The sequence below is a fragment of the Acanthopagrus latus genome, chromosome 4 (genome assembly GCF_904848185.1).
Source record: "Acanthopagrus latus isolate v.2019 chromosome 4, fAcaLat1.1, whole genome shotgun sequence".
Taxonomy (NCBI): Eukaryota; Metazoa; Chordata; class Actinopteri; order Spariformes; family Sparidae; genus Acanthopagrus; species Acanthopagrus latus.
Window position 1 is genome coordinate 3597797 of NC_051042.1, and position 23685 is coordinate 3621481.

A 23685-nucleotide genomic window follows, 5' to 3' on the forward strand; every position below is an offset into this window, starting at 1 on the left:
ACGCTGTTTTTAAAACACTAAGAAGGCTCGACACAACATGAAACTTTGCTCGTAGTATCACCAGGGTCTCTACACATGAATACAAGCACATTGTTTGCATACACCATTCAAGTCCCAACTCTGGTGACTCATTTAAAGTCTGAATCTGTTTTCTATATTAAAGTATGGCGAGATAACAAGACCTCAAAGTGGGTCAGGTTTGAGCTTAATTCAACTTTTTGCATTTTTTTCCAATTGTGGTGAAAAACTGTTTGGTGGCCACAAGTCATTCCACACTTGTCCCAATGATTCTTAATGTTTTGATGCATTTCTCATGTATGTATCAAAAAGGCTGTGGGAAGAGGCACATTTAATAACAAATACTACATTCAGAAAGAAATACACAACTACAAAATCACACACAACACTCTTTAATTACATTTAATAATGTTGCATATTACAAAACATCGCGTGCATTCCTCTGTTAAGCTGTAACTTCCCAAGAATTCGTTTCAAAAGAAAAATCAAGGCAGCCTTGAAGATGTCACCATCATTGAATCCAACTGTATATGCAGCAAAGGAATTATAAAACACAAATCTTCACAACAAAACAGTTTTAAGGCATTTTTGCGTTGCACACACACACACAAGCAGCCAAGTACTGAGAATGACTAGCAGCATATAACTGGCCCAGTTTACAGTAGAAGAAAACAGCAGAGGCAGAAGGTATACAACATCTGATATGGACCGCATACTTTTTAAGTAAATATATAAAAACATCTATTTGACGGGAAATCCAATAAAGAGTATGAAAAATATGAATAATACTTTAATAATATACTAGTGAAAAGAAATCAGTATTGATTAATGACCTACGTAACGACTTTTATACATTCTTTTAAATAAAAAAATACTTTGGTAAAAGACAAAATTATGGTTACTGACTTTTAAAGAGGAGGTAGCATCTTTCCTCCTGTGCCCTTATCTGATGAATATCACATACCAAATTGTACCTTGTCCTCGAAGTTTTGACTTTCAGGTGTATAAGTCATAAACTATGCAGCTTCACAATAGCCAGGCCAGAAATGCAGTTGATATTGAGATTACTGATTTACGTAAAGTGATGTTCATTTGTTGCTAATTGAGCGTATATCTGAACAAAGCTGTTTGCAAAAAAGGCAGCAGTGTCAAATCAAAACAATTCAAACGTGTTCATAAAGACCAAATCCAGATGCCAGCGGGCATCCTGAGATCACCTCATCGTTAGTTCATGTTAGACTTGTTGACTTTGCAGCAGGTGAAACCCAAACACACACGCGTAAACTTGATTCACGGACAATAAAGATTTGATCATTAGAGTGCTATTAAGATTTGGGATTTAGGCTAAAATCTTCAAAGCTCAATAAAAACTGCCTATTTCTGGCAAGGCTAGTGGAAGTAGGACTGCAGGGTACCACGGCGGCGGACATCGGTTGTCCAGCAGTGGAAGCCACCACCCAGGGAATTGGCATGACGAATGTTCACCTTTATGGTCTTGATACCTGCCACAAAAAACACATTTACAGTCAGAAGCGCTGCACAAATTAGAGGGCTTTGTTTTCTGAGTATGAACCTTGAATTATAGAGTATTTCATTCATAAGATTGACCAGTAAGAACCGTCTCCACAATCCTACCAATGCCGTCACACTCTGGAAAAGTAACTCCTGCACTCATTTTCCCCTCCTGTCTGACATACACCAACAGTCTCTCTGTCGCCATCACCACTCGTGGCTGCTCTCTATCGGCTCTCTGTCTGATTCAGAATTGATTTTAAGATTTGACCGATCACTCAAAGCTTGTTGGTAGCAGACAGACAGTCCGTTCACAGCCTTTGAACCTCAGGTGTGGCCCTTCTAGCCGTGTCAAAGTCAGGTCTGAAATGTAAAGGTTACCGCACTTTTGCAATCAGGACTTATTGACTTTGGAATGATTGACCTGATGAGATAAGGCTCACAAAATAAGTAACTTCCTTCACTTCTTAAAACTCACTCCTCTGGTGACATACTGCCCACCATTGTTTTCTGAGTTTGACAGTATTTAATGCCTTTATTTCCTGGTTTTATTCCATTTCTAAGTTGCTGTAAAGCACTTTGAATTGCCTTGTTTCTGAATGGTGCTACATAAATAAACTTGCCTTCTTGTTTTTACTTGTGACTTATAAATTGTCTCTCTGAGTTTCCTGCTTTTGTTTTATCTGTCAGAGCATAGAATAATTCAAAGTTTCTGTTAAAATCAATCTTAAGAGTGTAAAATGATTAGAGCTGCAACAATTGGTTGATTAATCAGTTAGTCTACATTTAAAGTAATAGGAAGAGGAAATAGGAATAAGAAATGTCCAAAATGTCGTCCTCTACGACAATCTGACGATTCACTGAGAAAACAACTGATAGGTTAATTAGTAGTGAAAACAACTGTTAGTTGCAGCCCTGTAATAAAGACTTTGAGAGATGTCAGCTACAGGAGGTGTCAGGAACAAGAGGACATGAAATGTTTCATTGATAAAACGATTAGTTCAGAAACTGATCTGCAACTATTTTGCTAACTGACTTGTTTTTATAGTAATTTTTTCAACTAATGATGACAAAGATAATTTCATTCCAACCCCACACATGAGTCATCTTGGAGACCAAATGATTGAAGATGATCGATGATAGATGAATTACTAATGAAAATTATCAGTAGTTGCAGCCCTGAATGTATGTATGTATGTATGTATGTATGTATGTATGTATGTATGTATGTATGTATGTATGTATGTATGTATGTATGTATGTATGTATGCCATCCATCCATTATCTGTACACATTATATGTACGCTGCTTAATCCTCTGCAGGGTCGCGGGGGGGCTGGAGCCTATCCCAGCTGACTTAGGGCGAAGGCAGGGGACACCCTGGACAGGTCGCCAGTCTATCACAGGGCTGTATGTATGTATGTGTGTGTAATAACTTGAGTATGAACTCACCGAGACCCTCAAACATTTTGTGAATGGTACTCTCATTGGCATCAACCATAACACGCTTCTCATCCAACATCAGGACGTTCATGGACAGCCACTTGGAGGACATCCACAGCGGGTGGTCTGCACGGAAAAAGAGAGTGTTTTTTGTACAGTGAGGAAATCAAAGCATTTTGCTGATGCAGGAGAAGATAAGTCTTAGATTGAAACCCACTATCAGGAATCAAAGGTGTTGGTGGTTTCACAATAGTCCAGCCGGCCTTCTTGAACATGTCAACCTGAGGTGAAGGGACAAAGAGCAGAGGTGAACTCAGAGAACTCAGCAGAGTGCTCAGTAATAAAAGATAAGCAGACTCTCCTGTCTGACAGTACCTGGTTGCAAGGGCGATCAGGGTTTGACAGCACCAGTCCCGGCCCGATGATGTTAAACGTGGCATCGATGTGCATGGGGTTCGGATCCTTGAAGGAGATAATGTGGACCTTGTAGTCTGGGGCCAGATGACGACGCATCCACTCAATTCCCATGAAATTTGTAACCTGCAGAAGAAAAAAAAATGAGGTTTGAGGGTTATATCCTCAGATGAAAGCACAGCATGTTTTTGAGTATCCACTTGCACACTGAGACTTCTGAATGTCATCTACTGTTCAAGCAGTAGCAGAATGTGTCTCGATCGTTGGATAAGAATGAGGAGTTTCTCCCCATCATGTAGCAGACAGTGTTTGTACCTGACTCCTCTGGACGAAAAGATCCCTCCCAGCTCTGATGAAATCTGCTGCATCAAAGCAGGGCTCGTGCTCTGTGGTCACGAACTTCCCCTGGGCGGCCAGAATGTGTCTGTCCTCCACTGTGCGTATGGGGTAGTCCTGAGTGACACAGTAATGATTTACACTCCAGCAGTTAAGCACTCTTGCCTCTTGCCAGTGCAATAGATAGCATGAGTCAAAGAGGTCAGGGGTGATAAGAACAGAACTAACAAGGTGTCTGAATGCACGTATTACTTTAATCTCACAAGATAAAGCCTCACCTGATCGTACAGATCGTTGGCCATCGTGGGTTTGGGAGCTGTGGTCCATTTAGCACCTTTTCTGAAGTACTCCTTGATCAAAGGTCTGTAAGCTCGGTACTCAAAGAAGCGAGCCCTCCAGGCCATAGGAGCCTCGATGATTTCATTCCCCACCACCATGAGGATGTCTCTGGGCATGGCAGCGTACATACCTGCAACAGATTCAGCAACACACAGTCAGCTTAGAGAGAATATTTCAAATATGCAACTGTTTCATACACAGATAAATGTCAGATTATTTACTTAAGAAACAGAAGTCTTACACCATTGAAGTCCTCTATTACAAGTCTTATACACAACAAAATGAACCTAAAATATCAAAAGTAAATGTTTATACAGAATAGACCTTGATATTATCATTACATAATTATATGCAGTTATAGAATGTGACTAAATACATTTTCTCAATTACTGCACTTAAACCCAGTTTAGAGTACTTGTTCTCTACTTGAGTATTCCATTTTCTGCTACTTTATACTTCCACTCCACTACATTTTGGAGGCAAATATTGTATTTTTACTCCACTTCTACTCACGTGATAAGTTTAGTTACTAGTTACTTTGCAGATTACATGCTGCATCAGAGCCAGAATAGCAATGTTTTAAATTAATTTGTTATCAGCAATCAAATAAAGAAATTACACTGTACAACATAAAGCACTTTTTATTTCACTACATTTTTATAGCAGTACATCTGTTGCAAGAAAATTCTTCAGAAGTACGTTTAATATCAGATACTTCTTCTAAAGTTGTACTGTGTGGGTGACTTTTGCTTTGACTCCACTGCTGAGTACAACACTTGTTGTTGAACAGTTATTGGTGAACAGTTGTAAGCGCTTCATTTTAACAGTTATCCACAAGTTAATCCACTACAACCTATAAAAATGTGTCATATTTAATATACTTATTGTACATTTAATGTGGAAAATGATGATTCTGCAATAAACCAGAATAAATAAATAAAGTGGAGTAGGTACTGAGGTTGTGGGGTTATAGGTGACTTATACCTCTGCTTTATGTATCATCTTTACCTGATGAGGTGAAGTCTGGAGTTGTGTACTCCATGGACCAGTCCAATGGTTCTGGCCTTCTCACAGTGACGCCCTCGTGACGCAGAATATTGCACATTTCTTCAATCTCGGCAACAGCTTTTGTCAAGTGGTCCTCAGGAAAAGACTGGCCCCCATACTGCTGGTAGAAGGGCCAGTGCTTCTCATATGTGTTAGCCTGTTGAGAGGTTCACAGTGTAACAACATGGAGTCAGTCTCACAGTTAAAGTAAGGCATCGTGTTACAGTGGTGGAAACATGCACAGACAGCAGTGTGGACGGTGCTCCGTGTGTTTGTCACAGATGTCATCTGGACAGTGTGGCTTACTTTCACTTCCACAGTGAAGGGAGGCACGTGGGCGTTCTCAGCACGTCCCACGATCACCTCCTCCAGAGGGTCCCATTCATTGTAACTGCACACAGGACACTCCTGCTGCAGGGGCTCAGTAACATGTTCTTCGTCCAATGCACGCTGGGACTGTGCAGCTGCTGCGCTCGAAGTGCTCTGGAAGGCCCTCTGCGCCCATCCAGTCACCGCCCGGCCGAGCTGAGGACGGAAATAACACAGTATCTTTAATATTCTGCGGCTGAAAACCGGATTTCATATTTGTGCAGGCAATGACTTTGTAGATATATGCAAATTCAACCTATGTGTACAAAACCGAATCAGCTGTGTGCATGTTTGCATATTTTCCACACCAGTCATTAAGTGAAATTAGACCAATGAATGAGTTGGCTGGCGGCGCACGTACACGAGGGCTAATTACAGTAAAGTAGAGTAGTGCAGGAGAAACGCAGCGCCCGCAGGTATCAGCGAGAAATGCCGCCTGTTGGTTTGCTGCCAAAGTACACGTGCTATTAAGAAGCCTTATCTCCGCAGATAGTGAGGCCTCTGCTGGCTCAGGAGCAGAGTCACTGAGTTTGGGAGCGCATCTGCGCCAAACAGCTGTTCACTGTCACTCCGACACCAGAGGCGAGAGAAAAAAAAAACCTCTCTCAGCATTTAGAGACAAATCCATCCTGATGATGAAATCTGTGTTTTTGTCCAGACAGTCGAGTAGACTGGATTTGACTCTCTAGATTCCTTTTCTTTTCTTTTTCTTTCTTACTTTCTTTCTTTTCTTTCTTTTTTTTTCTTTTCTTTTTTCTTTTTTGTATTTCCGACAAATACAAAATTTAATCACACAAACGATAAATCAATTAAATGATCCGAAGTGAAAGAAGCAGCTCACATGTAGCACAGTGAAGAAAATGTCCAACATATTTGCTTTATTCGTTTGACTGACATGTGCTTTTTTAAAACAAAAAACAAAAAACAAAACAAAAGGATACTTTTTTCTAAAATTTCTGGAAACAACATAAAAACCACCGTTATACCAACCATGGCTCCGATCAGATGGGCAGCCTCGGCCCCTCTGCTACCTCCTCTCAGACACCTGACTCGCAGCATTGTCCAAAGTAATAGTGAGTGTCAGTGAAGCGCAAGCGGCAGCGCAGGATCCACCTCGCAGTTTGCCTCATGAATGAAGACGCCTCAGCTTTATAGGAGCGGCTCGACGTGTCTCGGACACCATTGGTCGCCTTCGTGTCGTGGGGCAACGTGACTTGAGGAAAAAGCATTTCTGAAACACAATCCCCTGACGCCAGCAAATTCTTATCGACTGGGCTACTAGCGTTAAAATGCTTCTCAAGGAGACAGACTCTGGAAATGTCTCAAGAATTGTTTTCATTGTGCGGAATATGTTTGCCCTCTTTCAAGGCAGCGACGTGGGAACTGACATTTTTGGACACAAATTAACGGAGGAACTGTATAAAACGACATAATCATAAAAAGACATGTTGGTATTGCAGATTAAACTAAATTACAGGGACATGTTATGTTTGCTTCTGCACAAAAAGACTGGAAACAGATTTTTTAAAAATGTTATTTAATGTATTTAAAATCAAGATGAAGTCTACAAATCTCAAACAAATATCTTTGCAATCTTCTCTTGTTAGTATTCATGTGTTGATGACAAAAAAAGCAACTTTTAAATTGTGTATATAAAGAAGCTAATGTGATAAATCTTCTGAATAAGTGTCTGGACACAACTGTACAGAGTGTCTTCTCTCAGTCTGCCCTGCTTATTTCCTAGTTTTGAATCCAGTGCAACCACAAAACATTTACAGTTTCACCTGGCCGGAACATTGCCGAACACACGCCGCACAGCAAAGTGAAAAGGGTTAAAAAGGAGTTCACCTAATCAAAGAGATAGCCTTGTGCTGCCTGTGGCCACATGCTTCACTGGGCTGTGCTCACAAGAGTTTCACAACCAAAAGACCTCAGTGACTGATAGTACCTCTAAATGGCTCTGGCTGATACCCAAGGCTTCAAAGGATATGCACGTAGGACCAGGGCCGTCTATTTTAGTTCTTTTTAGCATATAAATACATTTAAATTAGTTTGATAAATATAAGTCTAATGTCGGAATTTGAGTCCAGTTTTCATCTGTGTGCTGACACTGGTAATTCCTAAGTGATTATTGGTCCTGTCAAAATGCAGAGATATGCATAGATTTAAACTAAACTGGGGGGAGCAGGTTTCTCAGTTCTTCTAAAACTAGAAAAAAAAGGGCATGCTCTAATTATTCAGGTATCATACTGCGGAGCCTAGAGCAGGAAAAAAATGTCCAGGGTGCTGGAAAGGAAACTCTGACCAGCTGCCAAACACAGATTCAGGAGGAGCCATGTGGATTCCAGCCTGGCCGCTCTTTAACCTTGCTGAGGTCAACCATCCAACCTAGTTGTGCTTCATGGAGTCCTGTGGGGGGTTCTGCATGAATATGGCTTACCGTGGCTGTTACTACACGCCTTACAGTCTCTATGTAACCAAAGTGAGAACTGTAAATGTATTCTCTGCACAAAGTTTTCAGTGGGTGGTCTCTGCCAAAGTTGCACCAGGTCTCTGATCATGTTTGTGATATTCATGGGGAAAATTTCAAAGAGCAGGGTGAGGAGCGTGCACAGTTTGGGAACCTCAGATTCTGGCATGCACCGCGGCAGTTTGCAGCCAGGATGAGAGTCAGCAACACCATGTCTGAGGCCATGAAGCTTCAGACATGTTGCTACCACCTGCATGGGAGACAGTTAATGCCAGAGTTTAAGTATGTTGGGATCTTGTTCACAGGTTTTGGTCAGAATGGAGTTCAAGATGAAAATCCCATCCCTCACCCATGGTCATGAGCTCTGGGAAGTGACAGAAAGAAAGAGAGATACAAGAGGCAGAAATAGTTTTCCTCCATAGGGTGGCTGGTCTTAGAGGAATGTTGAGGAGCTTGGACATCTGCAGGAAGCTCAGAGTCGAGCCGCTGCATCTTTGCATTCTGATTCTGAAAGATGCCAACTGAGTTGGCTGGGGCATCTGATTCTGATGCCTTCTGGATGCCTTCCTACAAAGCTCTTCCAGAGGAGACTGCGGGGTCGAGTAAGAACTTGCTGGAAGGGTTGCATATCTAATCTGGCCTAGGAATGCCTCGGAATCGCCTGAGAAGATGGAAAACCTTGCTGGAGAGAAGGTTGTCTGGATACCCAGCCTCAGATAAGTGTAAGACAATGGATATATGGACATAGTTTCTGTTACTGTGTCTATTATATGTCCCATTCTTAAGGGGGTCGGAGGTTGTCCGTATTTTGATGACCCGAAAATTAACTTAAAAAATCTTCAATCTTTCATACAATCAGCTTAAGCCGGCCTACATAGACACTTTCCCACAGAAAACACTGCTCCTGAAACGCCTCTTCAATAGTCCCGACTTTAATCTTGTGACTTTGTCATCACACAATTTTACCATGTCACACGTTTTGTATAATTCATGACTATATTATTTTAAGTTTGAAGCTAAAAGGAGGCTGAAAGCACAACAGAGCCGACCACAGATATGGAGAGTAGTGCTGACGCAGGCATGTGTGAACTGACCAATCAGAGCAGACTAGGTATTTGGGAGGGGGGTCTTAAAGACACAGGCGCTTAAACAGTGTTTCAGACAGAGGATGAATACAGAGCTGTAATACTGGACAGCATGAGACAACTGATCACCCAAAATAAAATTATGAACAGGAAAATGAGAAAACTATGTCTCCTTTAAATAAAAGTTTTAGGCTAAAGGCTACATTATCAAGAAAAGTCCAATAAACTTGGAGGGACTTAACTACAAAACTAAAGTAGCCTAATAAAGGCCTATTTCACTATGTGATAAATAAGAAGAAGAGAAACATTAAATGATGTTAACATATCCAAAAAGACATCGTATGGAGAGCCAGAATGACAGTATTTTCAGAATGCCTTTATTAGTCCCGCAAACTGGGAAATTTGTGAATATTCATTATTGATGTCGATGTGACATCCTTACAGGGTTCAAAATGTTTTAAGCCTAATTTTACTAAAGGCAGGAAAAACTGCAGTGTGGATTAAAACCCTGAGCATCAATCACAGCAGCCAACATGAGGCATGTCCTGTAGCAGGAGAGCTTCTCATCAGCTTTGTTACAGCCTCGTTTTGGTCTTCCAGCCGTCCTCAGGCAGGCTAAAGCTCCAATGATAGATGACCAAAACATGGTTTGTAACAAAGCGGATGCGTCGCTCACCTGATGCCAGGTGCCAGGGGTTTGAATCCACCCTGTGGCTTTGCTGTATGGAGTCAAACTTGGCCGTCATAAAAACTTAAACTTTGAACCACAAGAAGTTTTTAGAGAATCTGTGACTAAAGTCGAAGAGAATTCTAAAATTACATTGCAAAAGCGTTCTCATTTTGAACATGGTCACTTGGACATTAATAGTGGACACCGAGAAGACCATAAAAACTGGACTCTTCTTGATGTGGTTTCGCTCAGTGGGAACCTTTGCCTTGTCTGGCACTTGCAGCGCCACCTCTTGCATGAACTGACCTCTGACAGGTTGCACAGAGCTGTGATTACATCGTCCAACCTCAACAACCTTTCCCAGCTGACCCTGACTCTGACCTTAACAGAGACGTATGTGTGCGACATTCTTTGAGCTTGTTGTTCTCTAAATAAGTCTCACTTAGTTCTGTCAGAGAAAGTTTGAAGACTACTTCCCACTCGTCCTGCTTTCTGTGTGTTTCTCCATAAAACAATGGAGCTGAGCTTCAGCGGTGTTTCCAAATGATTCACATATTTTACATGTTCCATGAACTTAACTCGCTTCTTAAGAAAATGCTCCGCCCCACTCAACAAAATCCTTCTTTTTTTTTCTCTTTTTTTTGCAACATTCCCCATTTTGCAGCGGGGGCTGCACCTTCTTCTCTCCAGGAGCTGAGGCTTTTGAACAAGAAAACATGATGGAGGTGTATTTACTTTCAGTCATTTTAGCGACTATCCTCGTTATACCATTCACCCTCAAAACTTTCTACCCGTATGTCTGGATGGATATTCTGTATTTCAGGGATCTACTGCGGATTTTAGTGAGGTTCGTGTCGAGGCGAAGAAGGAGACCCCTCTTCTTTGTTTTGGATCGTTTCTTGGAGCAGAGCGCAGCGCATCCGGACAAGCTGTTCATTGTGTTTGAACATGAAGCTTACTCTTATTCTTACACTGACAAACGGAGCGATAAAACAGCCAACGCGCTCCAGGCTCAGTCTGGGTACCAAGCTGGGGACACCGTGGCGCTTTTCATGGGGAATGAACCCGCCTTCATGTTCACCTGGCTGGCCTTGGCTAAGTTGGGCTCGCCTGTGGCTCTCCTCAATCACAACATCCGCTCCAAGTCTCTGCTGCACTGCTTCAACTGCTGCAAGGCCAAAGTGTTGATAGCTGCGTCAGGTTCGTGCGTAATGAGAACATCCACTGAAAGTTGGCTGAGGTTCTTAAAAGAAGATATTTCAGCTGTTCAAGGAGCTGCTGACTTCAGCCAGACACTCAGGCTGGATGTGGGAACAGCTGTGAAACTGTGTGTAGCTCAGGCTGCCTCCAGAGGAAGTCTCTCTCCAAAATCTCATCTGATTACAAGTTTGCAAATAAATAAACAAATACAAGATTTAGATGGTGTAGTTTAGTTTAGGGAAGTATTTCCATCACAGTAGGATGATACTTGGACTGAAGTATTCAATATTTCAAGGATTCAAAGGTTTTGTCATAAGCAGAATTAATATATAGATTAATATTCTGGTTCCACTATGATTCTACCAGGTTCTAACCATTTTAGATATACTAAAGATTCAGAAAAGAATGAATAAGTAAACATGCTTGTGCATTCATACATACTGAGGTGGACAATTGCAAAAAACAGTCAGTAAGTGCAAAATACCTCAGTTGAATTAAAAGTCCAGTGTGCAGACTTTTGGAAGATTTAAGAGAATCTACTGGCAGAAATAGAATAAAATATTAATTTATAGATATGTTTACATCACTGATGATGCATAAGTGATAAGTGCATAAGTAAATCTACTCAAGTATTAAGTATACTGCAGTGTAATTACAAGGTACTTGTGCTTTACTTAAGTATTTCCTTTTCCTAATATTTATACTTTTTACTTTACCGTATTCAGCCAGGTCAAAAATCTGTCGACTCAGAGTACACAGTATCTACATGTGGTCACAAACCGCCATGTTTCTACAGTAGCCCAGCATGGACAAACCAAACACTGAGTCTTCCGAGGGAATTTCAGGTTTTTACATTGTTTGCTACCACAATAACAAGATGTGAGTTATTGTATTTTGTGTGTTGCCATCTGCACTCTTACCACTAGATGCCACTAAAGCCTACACACAGGTTCTTTTAAATATTGATTTGAAATAATTATATAACCGATTGAACTTGAATAATATACACTTGGTGAAAAATATACAGGTTGGTTTCTTTCGTTAGATGAAAATGTTTCTGTTTCAAAATGTGCTCAGGTATTTCAGTCTGTATTTTTAAAGGCGCAATATGTGAGATTTTTAGTTGAAAACCATTAAAAAAAAATGTAAATGTTCAACAGAATGTGAAAAAATAGCAGTGTTGGCATCATGATGTCTACACACTGTGTTACTGAAGTTAGCATGCTAACCAGTGAGCTGCAGCCTGTCCGGTCCAAAGATCCAGTGCCATCGGTGTAAAAACCGATGCTGTTTTTCCACCATCACTTTCTGCTCTGCTGAGTTGAGCCGAGCCACACTTTGCCAGCAAGCAGGTCCAAGCCGAGTCTGCCCGGCCTGCGGTGACAACTCACAACTGCAGCCAACCCATAACAAGCACCAGCCTCCTCCTAAAATAGATACTCAATGCATGTCTGTGCAGGAAACCAGAGAGAAAGAATTTTTTAGAAGTCAGTGTGTTCAGAACTCAGTAATTTTGTAGCTTCTTTAGTTTCAATTGTACTTTCAGACATCTGCTGTGTTTGACTGTTTCATTGTGTTCACTTTCAGCTGTTTTGGAGTCACGTTTACTGTTTAGTTTCTGCTACAGGGAAAAGTACAGAAACAACATTTTTCATCTTATAAGCCCTGACCTGTTGTGTCAAAAGCTCCTGTGTTAGCAGTGTATGTACCAAAACTCCTCTGGTGCTCTGAGCTCCCAGTCTGGACCGATACATGCACAGCTAACCAAGCTGAATGAGCTACAGACAGTGGTTACTCTGATGAGAACCTTTCTCCTTTTTGTTTGGAACATAAATTAGGTATTTTCAGAGGTCTCAAAATATTCTTTGATGTTATGAAACACCTTGTAACCAACTCAGGTATTCAAAAACAGTCTTTTGCACCCTGCATCTTGTAACCCTCACCCTTCTTAATCTCCATAGTTCACTGTTAATCTTCTGGCATCTGCGCTCAGATTTAGTGCTGTCCACACCTAAAGATGGAGGAAGCTGGAGACACATAGTTGATTGTTGAGTTTCATTCTCAGGTTGTTTACTACCAACCCAAAGCGACCCTGAGAATGAGACTCAACCATCAGCTATGTTTCTCTCTTCCTCCACCTTTAAAACCTCAGTGTCAGAGCTGAGTTCATGAGGTGTTGGTCACCTGTGGAGCTGCATATTGTATGTCACTGCCAGAGTTTAGGTTGGTCTGCATTTTTATGTAAAACTAGTATGTTATGATTGTACTGTATGTTCCCTTCCAGAGCTAAAGGAAGCAGTGGAGGACGTGCTGCCTTCACTGCTGGAGCAGGGCGTCACCGTCCTCCTGATGACCAAACACTGTAACACACCTGGAATGGAGAGCTTCTCTGATAAAGTGGACGAGGCATCAGACTCCCCGCCCCCTCGATCCCTCAGATCACACGTCACATTCAAAAGTCCTGCGGTTTATATTTACACCTCTGGGACCACAGGTATGAAAGTGGCTGTTCCCATGGCAACATATTGGTCATATAAGTGTTCTCCATCTTTCAAGCAGTTTGTGTCTTGTTGTCTTTCAGGTCTCCCAAAGGCAGCTGTGGTCAATCAGAACCGCCTCCTAACAGCACTGGCTATTTTATCATCGAACGGCGTCACGTCCAGTGATGTCATCTACGTCAACCTGCCTCTGTACCACACAGCTGGATTTCTTATAGGATTTATTGGCGCCATCGAGACAGGTGGGCCTACACAAACTGCTGTACCTTCAAACTCAGTGCAGTGCAGTGAGCTGTAAAATCTGCGTCACTGGTGGTGCCACAGTTTGCCACACATTCATCAGCGAGTGTCCAACCTAGTGTGTAAGCAAACAGGTCACATGTAACATTGAGCTCCATAAACAAAACCTCATGGTGACCATGTCAAACTAAAGAAACCGACTTGCCAGAATAAATGTTAGCTAAATACGTTTCTGCAGATCCACAGACAAGTTTCTTTATGTTGCAGATTTACATTTGTTTACGTTCAATTTTCTATTCCTCGTTTGTCACAAAAATCACTTGGTTAGGGTTGGTTTGTTTTCAAATACCTGTTTTGGTCGCCAACAATCAGAGATAGAGATGGTTCGACCTGCTCCAAAAAAAAAGCTGGTTTTAGCTGCCACAGACAGGTCTCGACATGTCCAGAGGTCTCCTTAAAGGACCAGTTTGGAAGAAAAGTTGTTTTATGAGGCTCATTCTCAACTCTTTAAATACTGACACTTTATGATGGTAGCTGTCAGTATTTGACGAGTTGGGAATGAGGTCTAAAAACAACTTTTCTTACAAACAGGTCCTTAAAAAATACCCTGAGACTAAACCATCTGGCAGCCTTGTCTCTTGTAATAACACCACCATCATCCTCCCACCTCCTGATGTGAAAAGTGACCACTAAGCATATAATGGGAACATGATATGCCACATTTTGCACAACTGTTGCAAGACAACTGGATGGTTACTGTTTTCCTCAGAGTGCAGGACAAAACCTGAGTTTATTCATTCATTTAGTTTATCACAGATTTTCAAAAGTAGAGAGAAATGGTGCTGGGCTATCAGCCTGAATGGGTTGATAGTCAGTCCTCTGGGAGATGTGGCAGCACAGTGAAAGCGAGTGTGTTTTATGGAGCCAGTCTACACGCAGATGGTTTCATTAGTCTATATTCATCACATTATTCATTCAATATTTACTTCATAATAATGCGTTAAAGTGAAAGACTTGTGCCAGATAGTCACAAAAGAGTTGATAAGAAGTTGTGAGTGCTGACAGCAGCTGATCCAGGTTCAGTTTTAACATCGTAGCTTGCTGACTTTAAATCTTTACATAAACTGATGGACTGAAGTGTTTTTTTTTTTAATGGTTTAAGAAAATCCTCCTGCTACTTAAAGGGTAACTCCACCAGTTTGCCACATTAGAGTGACCTGGAAATACACTTTAATGTGTAAAATTGGTGGAATTAATCTTTAAGATGAATAAACAATTGAAAAGACCAGTTCATTGCCTGAAAAAGCACAAACCTTTTATATTATATAAACTAACAATATATAAAATAACTTTTTTTCAAATGAATGCTTCATACAGCGGCGATATTTAACATGCAGCGATTCGTCAGGCTGGATCCAAATCAGCTCTGAATCATTTGAAATAATTACTGACCTTGCCACATGCAGTGACAGGTGTGCAATGCCTTACTGGTTTCCCACTGATGATTATTTGATGCTGGAGGTATGATTTTAATCTACTCCTGCACCAGGTGTCTTTAAAGATTATGCTGACTCATAAAAGTGGCTCCCTGTTACAAGGCTTTTATAAGTTTCTCACACTTGACAGAGACATGAGGCGACTGCTGCACCACTGTGAATTGAAAAGTGATCCCGCCCTCCCTCTGGTATTCCTGCTGCTGTGAAACTGAATAAAAGAGTCTTTTGTCACCGGCAGTAATCTGAACAGAGCCGGGTCTACCCAAACCAGATTACCTCCTCTTTTGAACAGCTTTTTTCTAAACAGGCCAAAGTTCACACCACGTGTAGTCTTGGTAGGAAGCTGTTAGTTAGATTCATATTATTAGAGATGGAATACAGCCTCACAGTGCTGTTGGCTTGTGTTTTGGAAATGTCACAATAAGTGTAGTCTTGGTATATCTGAGTAAACTATTGTTAATGGAGTAGTGCTATTTGCAGATCAATTAAAAACATAACACCAGAAAGTTATTGGTAAGTATTTATCACGAATAAAGATGATATCTTTGCTTTAATGGAAATCAGCTGTTTCCCCTCTTTCATAACTGAATATCTAAATGTTTGCATCATCTGTTTTTCTAATGATTAGCTCTAACCAAATGATCTTTTTGCCATCTTATTTTGAAGGGTCAACTATCATCCTGAAGAGGAAGTTCTCTGCCTCTCAGTTTTGGGATGACTGCAGGAAAAACAGTGTGACTGTCATCCAGTACATAGGAGAAGTGATGCGTTACCTCTGTAGTACACCGAAGGTACAATTATTTAGCTGTTTCCACGTCTATACTCAGAGTTGTTGTTACTGCAAAACTTAAAACTAAGCAGTACTGGAATATTCCAGTGTTGTCTAAGTAGGAGTTTTGCAGATAAAGTATTTTGAAGTCCAACCATTTGAAGTTGCTGATTCTGCCCTTGAGTTAAGTATTCTTTATTCCGGTTTAGCTCATTTGGTTTTCTTTGTGTGGAAAAGCCTCTGCAGCAGCCGCTTGACCATGTGACAGCTGAAACTCTCGAGTGAAACCTTAAACCGATGGCAGTCTTAAAGGGTCTGTATGACGTTAAAGTGATTCTGCCTTTAACTCAGGGGCAGAGGAACATTAACAGATGGGGGAGACATTCAGGGTAAAATATATATTTTATAACTGATAATAATAGATATCACCCTGAAAACTCCCACTTACATCAAGACAAAAGCCTTTGCATACATTTCCAGACAGAAATATGACCACTGGATAAATCCAGGATCAAATTTCATGGTTTACTGCGTTGACATATTCAAGTCTTTTTTTTTTTATTCAAGGCTTTCACAGAGGGAAGTTTCCGTGAATCAGAAAATGCTGTCAACAGCCATACAGATTAGATAGATGGTGACAAAGATATGTAACAGAGGCAGGAATCTTTATTTTCTAAATGTCATCAGTGCTATAAAATAGTGAACTTCACAGGAAATGTGATAAATCATAAATTACCTAAGGCATCTTTTTCTGCATTATAATCTCTAAAATAACAGTTTTGATATTAGTGCATATCTGACAACATATAGGCCAATAGGGACAGCATTCCAAGATAATCGCCAGGAACTATTCAGTGGCTATTTGATCACTCAAAGATCTGATATTCATATGTCCTGTAGCATAAAGCAGCATGAGCTCATGTGGAAAATACTGTGCTACACTTTTTTGTTTTACCAGTGCAGGATAAAATAAGGGGGGGAAAAAAGGAAGATCTCCTTAATAGCAGATCTATCTCTGATAGGCCAGCCAATAAATCAGTGGGGCTGTAATATAAATCATGCTATGAACGAGTATGTAAGTGCTGCTAAAGTGGAGATTTCAGCATAAGAGTCTGAGAGAAAACTCATTATGAGAGAACAGCTGTTAAAAATGAATTGTAAAATTCAATAACCAGTTGATTACTTGGGTTGAGATGATTTTTCTGATGTTGAAAGGTGCAAATGAGGCTCTCTTATTAAATACCAACTAAATAGCACAAGTTTCCATCACAGAAATCTGAGCAAAAATAACACCTAAATTTGTATTTTGCACATTTGAAGCCTCATATTCAAAAATATCTGTCTAATAAGCTGAAATATTGCTCCACGCATATATTAACCTTTATCTGTTCACTGAATGTGAGATTTTCTGTCACTAGAGGGACTGCAGCTCGAACAAGCTCACACAGTATCTTTGGCAGCGCTGTGGGCACCGTGCCTCCTGTTGACCATCTTAACCTCTGTAAAACTCAAGTTCACTGGAGGCATCTGCAGACACGGAGCACTGTGAACCGGCTGCAGCAAGCTGCCTTCAGAGTCTAGTCAGATATGAACTTTCCAAATCTGTACATTCCCACTGCGGAGCACAGCTGGTTTACCAAAATAGAAATCATTAAATCTCAACTATCGTGTTTCTGTGCGTCATTATCTGTAGGGGTTTGAAAAGCAGGAGACACTATGGATACGTGCAAACCTGAATCACTGATAGACTCAATAGCCATTTTAAAGTCGAGAATGATTGCATACTTATGAGATCACCTAAAGATGTATCTCCTGTTATTAGGAGTAAAGATTCTGCTTACATGTTTGGCCATTCAGAGTATCTAATTGCATCACATGAAGTGCAGTGTCGATTTACTGCGTGACCCCTGCAGTGGGAAGAGGAGGTGGTTTGACTGTATCTGGTCACTTCTAGGAATAGATGCTGGCCTTTACTGAGGGAGACCATATCAAGTAACTTGGCAGCCAAATCTCCCGGGACTATAATATGTCACTTGAGGGTTGCATTTGTCAGTGAATGGTATTTCCTTTACAGTATTTGTATTGGTTTAGAGAGATTTATATTTTTAAGTCACATAGAAATATTTTAGCTACTTCACAGTAACAAGTTTCCCTCTGAAGGACATTTCTACTGGCCATCTCTGGTCAAAGCTAACTGAAGCTCACATCACATTAAAATAATTCAGAGACTATTAAAGTTGAAGGTAGAATCATTAGGATTTGTCCAAACTGTTCCTGAATGCACCACAAAGATAATTGATTGTTGAGTCTCATTCCCAGGACTTCAAATAGACACATGTTGGGATGTTAAAGCGTCCGGAGCAGCAACAAAGAGAGAAAATAAGAAAATCCAGGCAGAGGGCTGCAGGGTCTCTGCAGATACGAGACACTAACACGCTTTTTCTCCACATTTCTTCTCTGTCTGATTCCATCTTGCTAGGTCTGCTCTGCGTGATGTGCACTGATAGGTTAAAATCATTCATGTGATGTTGGGAAGGTGGCGTGCAATGATGTAAAAATAAAATATTTCCCCTCAAATGCATCAAACTAAAGTAACAGGTCTGTTTTGAGGATATAAGGAGGAGAACGTACAGATATCTGTGTTCAAATGGAGGGAGGAACAGTCAGAATTGGTCAGAAAAATAATACTTAAGTACAGATACCTGAAAAATCTACTTAAGTGTGGTAACAATGTTGAGTCTCATACTTTATTAATACATTATTTTTTTACAGTTTGTACAGTTTTTTATGTGAGTTGATTAGATTTTTTTCTCTGCCAGCTGTTCTTGTTTCAGTTGATTTATCATCTTTATGTTTTCCTACAGTATTCTTAGTTTACTGATTTAGCTTTATTCTTTTAATAATTTTTCACTTTCATCTAAGCTTCCTATTTGTGTTTCTTGCTGTCCAGGATGTTTCGCCTGTTTTATACTCTATATGTCATATTGTTAAGGAGGTCTCCCCCTGAATGTACTCTGAGGGTTGAATGACTGAATGAATGAAATCAATGAGGTATCGCATCATTTATTTCTTGCAAAATTCTGAATCAGTTTGCTTTTATGTTTATGTGCAAATGCAGAGAGAAAATGACAAGGAGCATAAAGTCCGACTGGCCATCGGGAACGGTGTGAGGGCTGAGATCTGGAGAGAGTTCGTCAGTCGCTTTGGGAACATTCAGATCAAAGAGTTTTACGCCTCCACTGAGGGAAATGTGGGATTTGTCAACTATGCAGGAAAAATTGGAGCTGTCGGACGAGTCAACTTCTTACATCGGGTGAGAGTTTGATCGAAACAACACTTTTGTTTCTGTTTTTGTTTTTTTTTTTGCAAATATCTTTATTGAGTTGTTGAGACACAATAAGCCAGTTGATAAAAAAAAAGTGCGGCTGGCCTAAGTGCGGCTCACTTACTGGAACTTTGAGAGCTTTCAACCGCATCTCCAGGTAGCAAGGTTGGAAGGGGAAATGTAGTTGAAAGCAAGTAAGTGGTGGAAAGAGTGCTTTAAAATCTTTATTCAAATATGCATACAGTTACTGAAATATTACTTCAATTATCAGATCTGATATTCAACATTTTTCTGATTATTGGAATCAGTGTTTTGTTTTTTGTTTTTTGTACTGTGGATAAAATTAATGAACAAAAGTGAAAAGTAACAAGTTAAAAAGGTCAGTATTTGCGTATGTGGTGAAGTATAAAATTTGTTTAAAATGGAAATACTTAATAAGTGGTGCAAATTTTACTTAAGTATAGTACTTGATTAAATGTAGTTGATTACATTCTACCACAAATAAATAATATGTTAATTATGTAGGAAATGTAAGGATGTATTAGCACATAATCTGACATCTTCACTTCCTGCTACAGAAGCTGTTTCCCTACACGCTCATTCAGTATGACACAGAGCGCGATGAACCTGTTCGAGATGCCAGCGGCCTCTGTGTGGAGTCGCCCACAGGTGAAGACACTTCTGCAAATCTTAATATAAATCTTGCGTCTGCTCCTTTGATATCAGGACATGTCGGTCATGATACAAGGACTTAATAGATAGATACTAGATAACAGTAAAGGCATGTATCTTGGCTTTTTCTTGAAGGTGAGACAGGACTGCTGGTGTCGAAGATCACAGACATCGCTCCTTTTGTCGGCTACGCCCAGAATGAAGAACAAACCGAGAGGAAAAGACTTCGCAATGTTCTCAAGAAAGGAGATCTTTACTTCAACAGCGGGGACCTGATGAAGATCGATAAAGACAATTTCATTTACTTCCAGGATCGTGTAGGTGACACATTCAGGTATTTTATTTTATTTTATTTAACAGTAAATAATTGTTTATAGCTTTACTGCCATACCAAATGAAAGACTTGAACAAATAGAAAATTAAATGTTGCAAGGGAATTTATGACAGATCAAGGATAGATCCATAAAACCTGAGTAATCCAATCACTTCTGCCCTATAGGCAGTTAAACATAGACCTCAGTGAAACAAACGGATACAATGTTTTTACACACATAAAGAAATATCTTCAAATATAACATACGCCGAATTAACAAGATGGCCCACATAGTTAAGAATTTGTTGAAGACAGTGCTTCAGAATGTATTTTAAGTTTCTCCTAACTCTACTATTTACAAAATTGAACATTTTGTCAAGGGAGTCTGGTGACTTTCTCCACAGGCGTCAAAGAAGTAGCCTTAATTGGTTGCTTTTGACTTAATAATATGTTAACTGTAAAATGTTGTCTTTTCAAAAATCTAATATAAATATTAAATTCAGTTGAAACAGGTCATTGTTCAACAGAGTCCTTTAGAGAAACTATTGTATTGCATTTGTGGTTGAGACTTGAGCTCTTACTGTGCAAAGAGAGGCTCTGTTTTTGTTCCCTCACATGCACAGACCGACACTTATGCTTTTGTCTAAAAACAACAACAAAAATAACAAGGAAACAAATATATATAAACTGTTATAAAGCTTCAAACTTGTTTCAGGTGGAAAGGTGAGAATGTGGCCACAACTGAGGTGTCTGACATCCTGACGATCAGCGACTGTCTGAAAGAAGCCAATGTTTACGGAGTCCAGGTGCCAGGTGATGGTCATTTTCACTGTGTATTCGACCTGAGAGTGTAACCAATAAGAATACCATGACTGTCAAGTGCCAGAACATATAAGAGATAATAATCTGGTAATGAATTTGTTAATAAAGACAGGTGCTTTGTCTGTTTTGTTTGTAGGTCATGAGGGCCGGATTGGGATGGCAGCTGTCACTGTGATGGAAGGTGCCCAGTTTGATGGAAGTAAAATATATGAGCATGTGGTCAGCTACCTGCCCTCATACGCCCGACCTCGCTTTATCAGGATACAGGTCATTTTATTTCACGCACTTAACTGCATTGTTCTGTCCTGAAACATGTAAATGACAATGATTGGGATCAATGTTTCTGCCCGTCCATCAATAGTTTGCTTTACTTTTCCTCCTTCCAGAATGCTGTGGAGGTGACGGGCACTTTCAAGCAAATGAAGGTGAAGTTAGTAGAGGAGAGTTTTGATCCAGGATGTATCCAGGACCCTCTTTACATCCTCGATGATAAGGAGAGGAGTTACATCCCACTGACAGCTCAGGTCTACAGCGGCATCTCATCAGGAAACATCAAACTCTGAGGAGGCTCTGTGCACGCTGCATTGGTACTTTTAATAATGGACCTCCAGTGACTCAGTGAATTAACAAATATGTTTTACTTACACTGATAACATTTGTGTTTTGTAAAGTAATATGCAGACATAAATGCATTTCTTCAAATATGGGAATCAGAAGTTAAGGATTCATATCAGGGGCCAGGGAATGGGGAGTTTATCATATAGATGATACTTTTAATGGCAAGTAATTTTATTTAAATAGTATATTTACTGACATCATTCCAGTAAGAGAACTGCTGCTTTCACTTTATTCAGTCTTATTTTGGCATTGAAAACATCTTACAGAATACTTTGCCTGTAGAAAAGATGAGTAGCATGTGAAAAGTAAAAAAATATGTAGAGCCGCGCATAACATCAATTTTATATGGGTATATGAGGCAGTATCTGTAAATATAAAATGCTATTCTAAAAATTGAACTGATTCTGAAGTGAGTTTTTATGTGTATGTCAGATTTTAAGACTAATTTCAAGTGTGACAGACCACAAGATGGAGACAAATGCACATGTTACCAGAGTTACCAGAGTCCTCATCGAGCTGGGAACACTCACCGGCCACTTCAGTAGATTTACTTCCAGATCGGACGTGGTCTGATACAACAGCTCTGCCTTACATTCTGCCTTTATTTTGTTGTTATGGTTGTAGTTTGGAATGCTGTTAAACTGGACTGTATTATATTGAGAGGTGTATCAGATATTTTGGCCAGCTGAGTCAACACATGGCTGTGGTGTCAACATGGACCTGCCTCCTCTTCCTCTGCCTCCTCCTCTGACTATGGTCATGACCATGAGTAACCTTAAATGCTGTTCTGCTGAACACACAGTATACAAGCCTTGTTATATTTACCTTTTAATAAAAAAATATTATGCTGTCAATTTAAGTTCAGTTTTTTCCCTATTGAATATCTGTTTTTTTTCGTACTGAAACTAGAAATTATAGTATCATGACAATGCTAGAATGACAAACATAGCCTTCATTAAGACTCCAGGCTTCACTCCCTCAGAAACATTGAATTCTCTTGAACTTTCTTGCAATGTCTCTTTATCTGAACCTGAAACAAAAGCTAACAGGGTCTGTTAATGGAAATCTGTTCAGTGGATTATGTGTAATTCTGTTCGCAAACCAACCAACCAACCAACCAACAAGCTGACACAGGTTCAATCATAACCTCCATGGCAGAAGTGCAGCAGTGCGCTGTGTGAGGCAAAACTCCCATGAGTCAAATCTATATCAGGAAAGAAGCAGTAAGTTAAAGATGAAAAAAAGATTAATCAAGGTTTAGGAACTGGGTCATGCCACTCCTCCTGGCTGTTCTGCCACCCAGGCCTCATCTCATCTACCTAACATCCTGCGGCTCATTAACTCCACCACCTATGTCCAGTGATTCAATCACCTGTGAAATCTTAAAAGGCAAGCCTAACCATTTCTCTCCTGATCGTCTAAAGTTCCTATAACCCCCGACCCTCCCCTTCTCCACTCTCCTCTCTCACACCATCCCCAGCAGCTCAGCCTTCAACTTCGCCACCTCATGGCAAGAAGATCTTCCAGAACAGGGACCCAGGCCACTCCAGCACAGGAACCACCGGGGGGATGATGAAGCCATGCCGACCGAGACGCGTGCCATCAAGACCTAATCCCCATCTGAGTCTCAACCTCCCTGGTTCCCAGATGGTCCAGCCAATCTGCAGCCCTACTCAAACCCCCTTTCCCTCATCCACCAACCTGACCCCACCTATCCTTTCCAAAATCTTCTGCCAGTTTAAATGAACTGCCCTAACCTTAAACCGTGGCGTGGTCTTGTTAGTGAATACATTTCTGAAAAGGATTTTGTATGTTTACTCCACCACATTTATTTGATATTTTTAGTTACTACTAGTTACTTGCAGACAAAACAGCACATTTTAAGATTTATCAGGCAATCAAATACTGACAAAAAAAGCTGAAGTTCAGATCTGATAATCGGCCAGGCAGGTGATCAGATGACCCATAGCATTCAGTATAGGATATATATGGTATACACATGTGAGTGTAAATCAAGTGTACCTGACTC

At 40.4% G+C, this 23685-nt stretch overlaps 2 protein-coding genes across 3 annotated transcripts; one reads left to right on the forward strand and one right to left on the reverse strand.

Annotated features, from left to right (window-relative positions):
* Positions 1-394: 394 nt before the first annotated feature.
* On the reverse strand, positions 395-6627 carry gatm (glycine amidinotransferase (L-arginine:glycine amidinotransferase)). The gene is made up of 9 exons (XM_037096547.1): positions 6469-6627; positions 5416-5634; positions 5071-5266; positions 4002-4192; positions 3703-3840; positions 3349-3513; positions 3191-3254; positions 2983-3099; positions 395-1520 (listed from the first exon to the last, which is right to left on the reverse strand). The coding sequence occupies exons 1-9, from the start codon at positions 6535-6537 to the stop codon at positions 1408-1410; spliced, it is 1272 nt and encodes a 423-aa protein (XP_036952442.1). The 5' UTR covers positions 6538-6627; the 3' UTR covers positions 395-1407.
* A 2980-nt stretch (positions 6628-9607) lies between these two features.
* zgc:158482 (uncharacterized protein LOC100009650 homolog) lies at positions 9608-22510 on the forward strand. 2 transcript variants are annotated; one of them, XM_037096541.1, is made up of 10 exons: positions 9608-10903; positions 13188-13397; positions 13485-13643; positions 15804-15928; positions 19025-19219; positions 19810-19900; positions 20039-20237; positions 20932-21029; positions 21175-21305; positions 21425-22510. In XM_037096541.1, exons 1-10 carry the CDS (start codon positions 10420-10422, stop codon positions 21599-21601), a joined length of 1869 nt encoding a protein of 622 aa, XP_036952436.1. In that variant the 5' UTR covers positions 9608-10419; the 3' UTR covers positions 21602-22510. The 2 variants fall into 2 exon arrangements, with proteins under 2 accessions (XP_036952436.1, XP_036952437.1); XM_037096542.1 differs by lacking the exon at positions 9608-10903 and adding an exon at positions 10910-11089.
* The last annotated feature ends 1175 nt before the right edge of the window (positions 22511-23685 follow it).